General features: G+C 42.0%; 2 protein-coding genes across 2 annotated transcripts in view; one reads left to right on the top strand and one right to left on the bottom strand.

Moving 5' to 3' along the window:
- Positions 1-515: 515 nt before the first annotated feature.
- On the bottom strand, positions 516-12,022 carry NAA38 (N-alpha-acetyltransferase 38, NatC auxiliary subunit). Its single transcript, XM_068112363.2, has 3 exons — positions 11,950-12,022; positions 3,415-3,595; positions 516-3,281 (listed from the first exon to the last, which is right to left on the bottom strand). Exons 1-3 carry the CDS (start codon positions 11,950-11,952, stop codon positions 3,166-3,168), a joined length of 300 nt encoding a protein of 99 aa, XP_067968464.1. The 5' UTR covers positions 11,953-12,022; the 3' UTR covers positions 516-3,165.
- Positions 12,023-12,816: 794 nt separating this feature from the next.
- CYB5D1 (cytochrome b5 domain containing 1) overlaps positions 12,817-13,278 on the top strand; it is a 158,199-nt gene continuing 157,737 nt past the window's right edge. The window contains exon 1 of the mRNA XM_068112369.2: positions 12,817-12,937. Within this exon, the coding sequence (XP_067968470.2) occupies positions 12,817-12,937 (121 nt within the window). The remainder of the gene's footprint in view (positions 12,938-13,278) is intronic.

Below are 13,278 nucleotides of genomic sequence, written 5' to 3'. Positions count from 1 at the left end.
TTTACGTCTTTTTCTCATTGTTCTTATTGCCAAATGATACTACGATTATTAATGTTGTCAATATTATTCGTAATAATTAATAAATGCTTTGTTACAATGTTATCATTGTTTTTCTCATTACCCTCACCCAGAGAGGGTATTGCATTTGAGTCCGTTTGTGTTTGTCTGTCTGTCTGCACAGAATAAATAAGATTTTCTCTGCAACTGTAGGTCCGATTGACAGCAAGTTTTCAACATAGGTACGCCTCCTCCTGTATAATTTTTTTAATGATAATTATGACGTCATTGGTCACGTGGTTCGACCGCCATATTTGTTTTTACACAAAAGCCTTAAAAACACGTCCTGGCGAGGGTCTGCAATCTCTGATTGTTCTTTCTTGTATATTTTGTAATTGAAATGCCATGCTGTGGAAGGACCTATTGAACTGCTCTATACACCTTAACATGGTATGCACTTAGAACATGGAAATTCTTCACAAATCTTTCTAGCTAATTAGCCTAATCAACTCAGGAGATCATGATGATCAGTTTGGTTTATCACATACCAGAAAGCTTCAATCACATCAGAAAGCTTCAATATAACCACAAAAAACATGACACATACTCACACACACAAAGTTTTTGCAAATAAATTGGTTGATCTTGTGCGTTATTCTGTCAGTATGTCAATCGCTTACAGGTCACAATTTAAAACCGATATTCACGGAACTTCACCAAATGGTAGAGTTGGTCATAAGGAAGAAGCCTAATGATTTTGAGTTCAAAAGGTTAACATAGGCCAAATGTCAACTGTCATATTTCTAAAATCAATTTTCATCCGATCGACTTGAAATTTGAAGAGGATTTACATATAAGGTCACAAAATTCACCCATCATTTCGTCGAGGTAAAAAGGTCAACATAGGCCAAATTTCTAAAATTGTCAATTTTCATTATATTTACTTGAAATTTGAATAGGATTTGCACATCAGGTCATTTAATTCAACCATCAATTATTTTTGAGGTCTAAAGGTGAAAAGGTCAACATTGGCCAAACTTATAAAATCATCAATTTTCATCTGATTAACTAAGAGAATTTACATCCTTTATCCTTGAATTCAACCACCAATAATTTTGTCTAACAACTTAGGTCAAAATGCTTTTTAGGTCAAGCTTCCAAAAGGGGACCACGATGCCTGAAAGGCCAACCCCTGCTCTACGGGGGAAAATGGCCTCTAAAGGTGGTTTTATATGCCAAAAGGTCAACAACTTAGGTGAAATTTCTAAAATCCTCAATTTTTATCCAAATGACTTGAAATTTGAAGAGTATTTGCAGAGAAGATAACTGAATTCAATCTCCAATTATTTTTGAGGTTAACATAGGTCAAAGGTGAACAACTTATTTTAGGGATTTCACAAGTATCGTGCTATGCATGAAATATTTCTTGTTTATTTATCTGCTCGTTTTCATGTCCATCGATCTTTTATCCTGGAATTCTCCGTTTTCGTCGTTCTGTGCTTTCCTTTAATCAACTGTTATTCTATAAGAACATGTTTGGTCTACTTGATCTTGCTGGTCTTTATGTACGTTGCATATTGCTGCTGAATTTAACCGCAGTTGTCCAATGGTGTTTCTGAGCCGAGTTTTCAGCCGACAGACAGAACTGAATGAGTGCTCTACTTAGCAGGAAGTAACAGGGCAAACAAGTTGTGAAACGACAGGGCAAACCTGTGAAGTTTCTTCACCTGGTAGAAAAAACGGTGACATGGCAGCAACTGCTCCCTGAGCATCGAAAACAGTTTGGGGGTGTAAATTCTGATGCAACATTTTCAACTGGATGGGAAGTGCTTCACAGTCGAGTTCAGGATACATAGTGTTCTTTCCAAACAATGATATATAGCCAACCCAGTCGTTGATGCTGTGCTCATTAGCTCATCGAGCTGCTAATGGAAGCAGGCCTGAATAAAAAAACCACCTTTAGAGGCCATTTTTCCCCGCAAGCGGAACCGCAAGCGGAAACCTGACCTGACCTGAATCCTGAATAACAACTGAATTTCCAATATAAAACACAAAACAAAGGTTTCTCACCAAGTATATCACTTATGTATTGCCTCTGCCACAGAAGGTGGATGGAGGTTATGTTTGCACCTCTGTCTTGCTGTTTATGAACAGGACATCTCAAAAAGTTGTGGATGGATTCGGACAAAATTATATGGAGAGATTATGGGAGTGTGAGAAGGATGAAATGATCAGATTTTGGTGAAGACACGGATCTGGATCCGAGAATTTTTAAAGTGAATCTTCACCATTAAGAGATAGGGCCAAAAACGATATGTAGCATGACATCTCAAAAAGTTATGGAAAGATTCGGATAAAACTTGGACAGGTTGAATGTGTGACAAGGAAGAATTGATTCTATTTTGGTGAAGATCCGAATCCGGATTCGAGAATTTTCTAAGTGATTCTTCACCATTGAGTGATAGGGCCAAACACGATATATAGCATGACATTTCATAAAGTTGGAGACAAGTTAAGACAAAACTAGTTGGATGAGTTGGTTAGATGACAAGAACAAACCGATGAGATTTTGTTTCAGGTCTGCATCCAGATCGGGCCTGCCAGTGGGATACAAACCGTAAATTGTACAGCCTGGCAGAGGTATGTGCTCTACCGAGTGCTGTTGTAGTTAGTAATGTCCTAAATGGATTATATTGCAGTGTCGTTGAAAAAGAAAACAAGTGCCACAGACATACCATTTGCAAATATTTCCATACGAGATGATTGTTCATCACTGTAAACGAGCTTTTGCCATCTTGTGCTCATCTCTTCACATGATAATCTGTGGTTACATCCAAGATGTTGGCAGTTTGGGTTCCAGCTTTAACAACACCAGAAGTATAATTTCACAAAAATAATTTTGGTGAATGCATTTAAAAGTTGGGGAAAGTGTTTCAACACCCAATCCAAAGGATTATGGATATATTTGTAATGGTAATCCTGATCTATTCCTCAGGATTCACCCATAAACCATTCAATTTTAACTCCACTCCCTAAATGCGGCACTTTCTTTTGTCCATCCAGAAAATTAAAGGGGCACACATTCTCGGCCCTTGGTCTAGTGAGAGAACTAAACTGTTCTGACAAGTTGAAAACCAATAATTATTTTTATTGATGCTTCCGAAGCAATCAGTCCATCGTTTCTGATACGGTGCTATCGCCGCTGGATATATGGATAGAAACAATATGATGGCCAGGTACCATGGCCAATCCCAGCACACGAGCCTCAGCTTGGGTTGTGGGCTCTGCACACAAAGTGAAAAAAGAAACAAAAGATACAAATTATTGTTACACTTTTTGTCTTTTTATTCAAATTTGAAATGGCAAGAAGACTTTATTTCACCTGGAAATACTGGTATCCCAACAGAAAGAGCCCACCTGTTCCTTTAAGGAATTCCTGAGCTGAGCCAAGAATGACATTGCAGTCTCGGTCTGTGCACAGAAAAGATCCGATGAGCGTGCGTCCGTCACTCATGCGAATCTGCATGCTCCGGTTCAGCCAATTGTCCAGCCTCGCACCAGCCAGAGCATAACACTGTACATCACCCTCATCTGCACTCTTTTAAAAAAAATTGTGAGATTTATCCCGTCTATTCTCTCCTTTGTTAATTCACCTTATGATCCCACACACATGAAACGAAATGCAGAATTAAACAATTGGTTCACTTTGTCTGTCTGTGTGTCTACAAATGTCAGTTTATGATCAAAAAAAAAAAAAAACACCTTTAGAGGCCATTTTTCCCCGCAAAGCGGGGGTTGGCCTTTTTCGGGAACCGTGGTTGTTGTTTTTTTTTTTTGGTCCCCTTTTTTGAAGCAATGTTTTACGGCCGGATGCCCTTCCTGCCGCCAACCCTTTTTGTCGCCTTTTACGACAAGCAGGGAATTACCAGTGAACTGGTACTCAATTAGCCGACCTCGGAAGGATGACAGGCTGAGTCAACCCCCCTGGCGTTAATTCAGCGATCGACCGGGATTCAAACCCAGGATCCTAGGATCCTAAGCTGGCACCCTAGCCGCTCGCCCAACACCAGGCTATGATCAATGAACAACTTAATTTAAAGTGGATGTTATATTTTCAACAAGAATCAGAACGTCGATTCCGATTGTACAAACCTGCAGTTTTACAGTACTTTGGCTATTAATTGGTCCCGATCACGCATGCGCAAAGTGGAGTGAGATAATTATTTTAGTCTGTCTGCCGGTCTGGCAGTCAAACAAAATTGAGTCATTCCAACCATGAAAATTACTGTTTCTAAAGACATCATAAAGGACACAAACAACAGGCACAAATAACTAAGGTAACATATTAAATGAGATGGTATAAAAGATGCTGCATCAACAGCGGTAAACTTCCGAATTGTTTGTCGACGTCCTTTAAAATCTATTCTCTTTCAATGTAATTATATACTTGAACAATGTACAACACAAATCGCCTTTTTGGCACTTTCAAAATCCTTCCGTTTAGCAGTAATTGAACAAAATATTACAGCATTTTATATCATCATGACCAATCAAATTCCATAGACCCATGTCAGTATTTCTCGAGACTGCGTGGGGTAAGGTGGTCTTTGAATTCTCTAGTTTTTATTTTTTAAGTGTTAATGTTTTAGTTTAAATATAAATACCATGGTGGACAAACAAATGAGGTGACATGAGCATAATTTACAATACATTAATTAATTGCAAAGCACTATAATACAATCACAAATGTACTCAGGTGAGAACACAAAACAAATGACCGGAAACCATGATTCAAAATAAAAGTTGAGAAGAATGCAGCAGAGGACATTGGATTAATCTTCTCCTCAGCCTATATTTGCTTCCTGTGCATGCTTATAATATTGCAGCTGCTGTCTGAGGTTGTCAATATATACAGTCGTGGTCAAAAATATTGGCACCCTTACACTTTTTTCAAATAACTTGCAATTTTCTCTAACAATCAGTTGAAATTGAAAAAGTATTTGGTCTCCACAATTCTTTATTTCACTTTTAATATTACAGAACCTTTGTTTTTGATTCAGAACTTAATATATCCTTTTAAATACGAAAATAAATAGAAATGGCATTGACAAAATTATTGACACCCGAGACTTAATATTTGGTAGCACAACCTTTGGACTAAATAACTGCAGTCAAGCGCTTCCTACAGCCATGAGTGAGCTTCCTACACCTCTCCACTGACAGTTTGGCCCACTCTTCTTGTGCAAACTGCTCCAGTTCTACCACATTTGAAGGGTGCCTTCTCCAAACTGCTGTTTTCAGATCTCCCCACATGTGTTCAATGGGATTTAGATCTGGACTTATTTCTGGCCACTTCAGAACAGTCCGGCATTTTGTACTGACCATTCCTGGGTGCTTCTTGAAGTGTGTTTGGGGTCATTGTCCTGCTGCAAGACCCATGACCTTTGACGGAGACCCAGATTTCTGACACTGGGTTGAACATTGCGCTCCAAAATGCCTTGGTAATCTCCTGATTTCATGATACCATGCACAGATTCAAGGCACCCAGTGCCAGAGGCAGCACAGCAACCCCAAAACATCACTGAACATCCTCCATGTTTGACTGCAGGGAAGATGTTCTTTTCATTGAAGGCTTCATTTTGTTTTCTGTAAACATAGAGATGATGTGCTTTACCACAAAGCTCTAATTTGGTGTCATCTGTCCACAGGACATTCTCCCAGAAGGATTTTGGCTTGTTCAGGTGTGTTTTGGAAAACTCTAGTCGCCTTATTATGTCTGTCTCTCTCTCTCTCTCTCTCTCTCTCTCTCTCTCTCAGCAGTGGAGTCCTCCTTGGTCTCCTACCATAGAATCCCCTTTCATCGGGTTGGCAACGGATGGTGCGAATTGAAACTGTCGTACCTTGTGTCTGAAGGTTAGCTTGAATCTGTTTGGCAGTTAATCAAGGTTCTTTCTTTATCATTCAAACAATCCTTCGCTGCAATCTTCGATCAAGTTTTCTTTTGCGGCCACATCCAGGGAGATTGGCTACAGTACCATGGGCCTTAAACTTCCTGATAACATTGCGTATGATGGACACAGGAACATCAAGGTCTCTGGATATGGACTTGTAGCCTTGAGATTGTCCATACTTGGCTACAATCTTGTATCTGACCTCCTCAGACATTTGCCTGGTTTTTCCCCCTTTTTTTCCATGCTCATTGTGGTACACACAGTGACACAAAACAGCAGAATGACTCCTTTTCTCCACTCAAACTGGTTGAATGAGTGATTTTTATATTGCAGGCACCTGCAAGTCACCACAGGTGAGTTCAATTCCAAAGTAAAGGAGAATCACCTGCTTCAAATCTAATTATTTCTAACAACTTCTAAAAGGTGCCAATAATATTGTCCAGGCCATTTTAGGATTTCTGTGTGGAATAAGCTAAGATTTAGTAATTTTTTCAGCTTTTTTTGTTTTCTTCCACTGCAGAGCAAAGAAATACAAATATGGACACCAAAATATTTTTTTAATTTCAACATTTTTCTGTAAGAAATGGTGTATTACTTGAAAAAGGTGAACAAAAACAAAAGAACAAAAAAGAAAAAAGTGAACTCTATGCTTGTGTTCTATTCGTCATGACTTATGATTGCTTCGTATGTTTGTCAGTTTTATTTAGTTTGCTGCCACCAATAACCCATTTTCTTTGTCTCATCAATTTACATTATGGTGTACATTATGGTGATGTGCCCATGAACCTCGATATACGTTGTCATCATAATCATCTGTAAGGAAATAGAGGACAGATCCTGTTGAAATTTTCCAATCTTCACATATTTTGCTTTATAAACTTGGTCATGACTCATGAGAGACTGCAAGACAGAGAGCTAAACTTGCTTATTTGCCAATGCAAATAGAGCTTTGTTATAAAGGACTAAACAGACAAATAGAGTGCAAAAACCACATGATGAGGGAGATAGGCACAGGAGATGGTCTTTCAAAATGGGCACAGGAGCATTAGCCATGGGGATGGGGGTTTGATAACATTAGCCTTAAGGAGTGGATGGGATTAGTATTTTTTTTTTGTTACATGTATATCTCTATCTCACTCTCTCACACACTCTCTCACACACACACACACACACACACACACACACACACACACACACACACACACACACACACACACACACACACACACACACACACACACACACACACTCTCTCTCTCTCTCTCTCTCTCTCTCACACACACACACACACACACACACACACACACACACACACACACACACACACACACACACACACACACACACACACACACACACACACACACACACACACACACACACCCTTGAGACCTGGGACGGCTGTCTTCCACCTTCTGAAACATCCATATGGAGATTTTTTTTTTTTTTTTTTTTTTTTTTTTTTGTATACAATATCGAGGCTCGTGAAAGAGCGAACATTAATCACATGAACACACAGAAAGACAAACCGACACATAAAACATATAACATAGGGAGCGGTAGACAAGATGGGGAGAGAGGGGGAAGGACACAAACACAACATTTGAGAGCAGGGACCGAGAGACATGGAGACATCGAGAGATCTGAGAGAGGGCGAGGGCTTTGGGGGGGCGGGGGGCGTGGGAAGGGGGCAGTGGGAGAGGTATAAAACATATGGACACTGCCAGGACTTCCAGGAAAGAAGTTGGAATTTCAAACAAGGTGGATCTGGGGTGAATTAGCGGGGGTAGAAAAGATCAAGGTTTTGGATGGGGGAAGATAAGAGATGGTGGTGAACAGCTGTTTTAAAGACCTGGAGGGAGGAGTGGGATTGAAGGGAGTGAGGGAGTTTGTTCCAGAGGCGGGAGAAAAGAGGAATGAAAGAGTGAAGGTGAGCGGAGAGCCGAGATTTCGGCAGTTTAACCATCAGAGGGTTGCTGGCAGATCTTGTGCGACCTGTAGGAATATTTGGGGGACAGAGCACAGAGAGAGCTGGGGGTGCAAGGCCGGAGAGGAGTCGGTAGAAGACAGAAAGACCACCTACCTGCCTGCGGTGAGTGAGTGAAAGGCCCTCAGAGATAGCTTCATCGCGGGAGATTCCAATAATTCTGAAAGCTTTGGTTTCAACAGCGTGAAGCCGAGCTAGGTGTGAGGCAGGAGCACCGGCCCATAGGGGAGAACAGTATTCCATTGAGCTGCGGATGAAAGCCTTGTATGTGGTGAGGAGCTCAGGTGTGCCGAGGAAGGACTTCGCAAGACGGAGGATGCCCAGTCGGCGACTGGCTTTGGAGGCCAGCTTGGAAATGTGGTTTTCCCAAGAAAGATCATGGCAGATAGTGAGACCCAAAATCTTGAGCGACAGAACTTCTTGGAGAGGATTGTTGAGAAAGTAGATGGGAGGGTTGTCCAGTCGATCTTTTCGGAGAGACATAGTAAGAGTTTGAGATTTGTCAGGATTGAAAGACATGTTCCACTTGTTTGACCAGTCTGTGATTTTGTCCAGGTCTTCAGAGAGTGAGGAGGCAGCAGACTGCCGATCTGAGGGAAGAGGAATGGAGCGGCAGAGAGTGGAGTCATCAGCAAAGAGATAGAGAGGATTTTCGAGAGAGTCAGAGAGATCATTGATGAAGACCAGAAAAAGCACGGGGCCCAGAACACTGCCTTGGGGAACTCCAGCCTGAACAGGAAGAGGAGATGAGAGAAACCCATTCAGGGCCACACGTTGACGACGACTAGAGAGGAAGTCCGCCAGCCATGCGTGGAGATTTCCATGGATACCAAAGGAGGAGAGTTTGGTGAGCAGAGCGGGGTGCCAGACCGTGTCGAAGGCACGTGATATGTCGAGGGAGACAGCTCTAATTTCCTGTTTGGCATTGAGGACCTCCATCCATTGTTGAGACAGCAGAAGCAGCATGTCCAGAGTAGAGTGACCTGGTCTGAAACCAAATTGATGATCAGAGATCAAGCCATTGGAGAAGAGGAAAGATTTCATATCAGAAGCAATGATGGATTCCATGACTTTGCTGATAATTGGGAGAAGGCTGATTGGTCTGTAGTTGCTAGGATCTGTTTTTTCACCTTTTTTGTGCAAAGCGGTGATGTTGGCTGATTTCCAAGCAGATGGCAGTTGACCTTGAGCAAAAGAGAGGGTGAAGAGAACAGAGAGAGGGTGAGATAGAGCAGCAGAGCAGGATTTTAGGACCCGTGGGCTGATGCCGTCGGGTCCAGTTGCAGAATCAGAGTCGAGGGTTGACAGAAACTTTTCCACCTTGTCAGGAGGAAAGGACACGGAGTCCAGGAGCAGCAGGGTACGACTGGGTATGGTGGGTACAGAGAGGGATGGGTTTGGGACACAAGATTTAGAGGCAAACACAGAGTTGAGGCATTCAGCTTTTTCACGTGCGGAGTCAGCTGTGTAGCCGTTTGAGGTAAGGGAGGGGATGGAGGGGGAACAAACACCAGAAACGGATTTGACCAGACGCCACCAGGATTTGGAAGAGGGAGACAGATAAGAGAGTTCGGTCTTGAGAACGGAGAGATATTGTTTCCTGGCTCTCCTGAGGGTGGACACACACTTGTTTCGGGCTTTGTGAAAGGAAATGAGATTTCCTTCCGTTGGATTTGCTTTCCAGGAGACGAAGGCAAGTTGTTTCTGGGCAACAGCCTCACCACAAGATTCCGTGTACCATGGACGGGAGGAAGGGTATGACAACTGAAGACGAGATGGGATAAATCTGTGCATGAGAGAGAGCAATTTACTTTGGAAGAATTCCCAGGATGAGTTGATGTCAGAGGTGGTAGAGATGGGAGACCAGTCCAGATGATTGATGGCTGCTTGAAGACCGTGCCAGTTGGCCTGAGTGAAATGCCAGACTCGTCGACGCTGAGCAGGCTCCCTGAGGATGGTCAGAGAGATGTCCACTTTAACAAGGACATGATCAGATGATCCGATCGGAGCAGAAGAAGAGCAGCAGACATTTTCAGGGAAGTTAGTTGGACAGGACCAAGATAAAAACCATATGAGTTTTGTTGTCCTCTGCACATTCTGCAGTTTGTCCATGTCCGATACCTATGTTCCATCTGATGACTTGAATGCAGTATTTGGTCTTTCATTTAAATATTTTGGATGCCAAGCTGAGATCCCATATTCAAGGTGTAGTCTGACCAGAGCCTTACCAGCAGAGGAAGAGTGTACTTGTCAAGAACAGTGAAGGTTCTCCCAATAAGACCCAAAATACGATTGGCCTTACCAAATGCTGTGGTAGGCCGTTAGGATGGCCTAGAGGTAGGCACACTCACCTCTAAGCCGTCTGGCCTGGGTTTGAATCTCGGCCGAGCTATAAATTGTCATCCTGGTGCAGCGCTGGCACGATGAGGAATCAATGCGTGTGCCAACCCTCAGATCGACGTTAAACTGAAAATCCCATCCGCTGGCATCAGCTGATGGGTGTTCAAGATGGCACGGTGTCCTTCACGAAAAGTAGGTGAGCTATCGCTGGCACCCTGAACAAATTACAAATTCCTGCCCTAACTTGAAGACGGCCACACATTCAGCCAATGATGCGACCCCACAGCCTTGTGCCGCATACGAAAGAAGAAGAAGACTGCTATGGCAACATGCTCACAAAAATGAAGGTTTCTGTCGATAATGACTCCTAAGTTCGTTTCTTCACACACTTTGCAGTTCCTGTTCATGTAAATAGTACCCATCTTGAAGGTTTCATCCACCAAGGTGATGAACCTAGCATTTCCCAATGTTGAAAGGCAATTGGCACACCTTGGACTCTTGGACCAATCCACTGCAATACGGAGGTCCCTCTGCAGACAATCCATTTGCTTATTATCATGTAACGGTCTATCGATTAAAAGTGTCGTATGGTATTTATTTATTTATTTTAAGTGTGGTGACATTAATGTTCGGTAAGCAGTACCAAAATTGCCACCAAGGTGTATATTTCTTGCATCTCGTAAATGTGGTCCCAAATGGTAATGACCAGTTCTGGATGGGTGCCAGCCGAGGTACTTTCAGGGAGAGGTTGAAACCAGCTGTTCAACTTCACCTTCATCAACTCGACCACCAAAAGTGGACGGCGGCTATGTTTTCACACCCGTTTGTTTGTCTGTTTGCAAGAAGGACATCTCAAAAAGTTATGGACGGATTCCGACAATTTGGTGGATAGGATGGATGTGTGGCAAAGACGAATTGATTCGATTTTGGTGAAGGTCCAGATCCAGATACTACAATTTTTTAATTACCTCCGCCATCAAAGGTGGACAGAGGCTATGTTTTCACCCCTGTTTGTCTGTCTGTCTGCAAGCATGACATCTCAAAAAGTTATTGACGGATTCCGACAAAACTTGGTGGACAGGTTAGGTGTGTGACACGGACAAATTGATTCAATTTCGGTGAAGATCCAGGTACTAGAATTTTTAAATTACCTCCACCAATAATGGTTGATGGAGGCTGTTTTCACACCTGTTTGTCTGTGTTTTTGTGACCACGATATTTCAAAAAGTTGAACTACCACGTGATCACGTGATGTAAAATATCTCACCGTATCTTTCAAGCAAGAGTATACATTTGGCCAGCAGTACGACCAAATAATTCCTACGTGCAAACTCGGTATAGACGGTTCGATACGTGAAGTACATCACACAAAACGAGTAAATAAATCGAAGATTGTGAAAGCACCAAAACCTCGTACTGGTACTTCACACCCACAGGACATTTAAACTCCAACAGGTCGCATCTTATTTACGCGGGAGTCAAGGCCTAGCTCGGAACCTCCAAGCTCGACTAGCCCGGAAGACCGGTATGAGATTATAAACAAGCGCATAAAAATAAAAACTCAATGTGAAAATCAAAAGGCGAATGATGCAAAAACGGTGTGATGTTACTTTTGACAATAAAATGCGTTTGGACAGTCAACTAAACTCAGTGAATGAACCACTCGATGCTCACCATTGCGCTTCGTCTTGATTGGTGGAACAGCAACGCTTTTCAATGAGACTAATCTAAATCATAGTGGATCAGCGGAAGCTGTATTTTGGTTTAAACTTATATAAGGAATATATATATATATATATATATATGTATATACATATATATATTATATACAATTATATATAATTATACAATATACAAATTACAAATACAATTATACAAATATTATATAATTATGCAATTATATATAATTTATAATGTATAATGTATAATATATATATATATATATATATGTATATGTTATATATATCGAAAAAAATAAATAAACTCAAGACGCGCACATTCATACCTATACACCGCCCAATCTGGAAGGCTAAGAAGAAATGAATTAAAAGCAAAAAATTGAGATTAAGTAAGGATATTCAGTCAAAATAAATAAAAATCATAAATATTACATGTAAACTGCATGTACAGAGAACGTTTTTTCAGAGTTCAGCTTCAGCGATTATTTTAAAGGACAGGGCGAGTAGTTGCTATGGTAACCATTTCCACAAAGTAATTTCAACTCCAAAGAAAGAAAATGTAATTTGTTTTTGTTTGTCGTGAATCCTTTCCTTCTTTTGAAACGTACGAAGAGGGCGGGAGAGGTATTATATATGTTTGAAATGAGGAAAGCGGATTTTCAATAAAAGAGGAGATTTGAAGGTTTATATTGCAAGAAAACGTTTGCCAAACCGTAGGGTGGCCGTCAAACCGTAGGGTGGCCGTCAAACGGCGGTAAATAAATTTCCGAGAGTAGATGCGCATGGGACTGAGTGAGGTGTGGTGAACACCGAAGACTGAGGCAACGGAGGTGTCGTGGGTTAGAGTTCAGATCGGGTAAACATGGGTTGTACCAAGTACTTCTTGCCACGCGAAGTCGCCGCACACAATAAGCCTGAAGACATGTGGCTGTCATTCTTGGGCAAAGTGTACAACGTGACTCCGCTCTACTACAAGTACAAAGGTGCGTACATAGCCACAACATAGACATATACTATATAGACATAGACACAACATAGACATATTATACTATATTGTGGCGGACACAGTGTCAGTGGGCAATAATTCCGCGCACCAGTGGGTGGCGCGAGTGTCCGGGCGTAGAAGCGCAGCTTGGGCCACGCCCGGAGCAAAGGCGTCACGAGGCGCAGGGTGGAACTGAGATACACGCCCCGCCTTTCGGCCGACCGGCCACGCCCGGGGGCAAGGCGTGGCCTCGGGACATATATGCGGGCTCGAAAGTCGAGCCCGCCCAGTGCTTACATGCGAGCTGTTATTAAAGTGTTTCAGTTTGTACAAAGCTTT

The sequence above is a fragment of the Myxine glutinosa genome, chromosome 4 (assembly GCF_964187855.1).
Source record: "Myxine glutinosa chromosome 4, kmMyxGlut1.1, whole genome shotgun sequence".
NCBI lineage: Eukaryota > Metazoa > Chordata > Myxini > Myxiniformes > Myxinidae > Myxine > Myxine glutinosa.
This window is presented reverse-complemented; position numbering and strand designations above follow the sequence as displayed.

Excerpts from the sequence above, each read along its gene's own strand:
- NAA38 (XM_068112363.2), bottom strand. Across the intron at positions 3,282-3,414 it reads GGAATTCCTTAAAGGAACAG|AGCCCACAACCCAAGCTGAG; the intron begins GTGGGCTCTTTC and ends CTTTGTGTGCAG.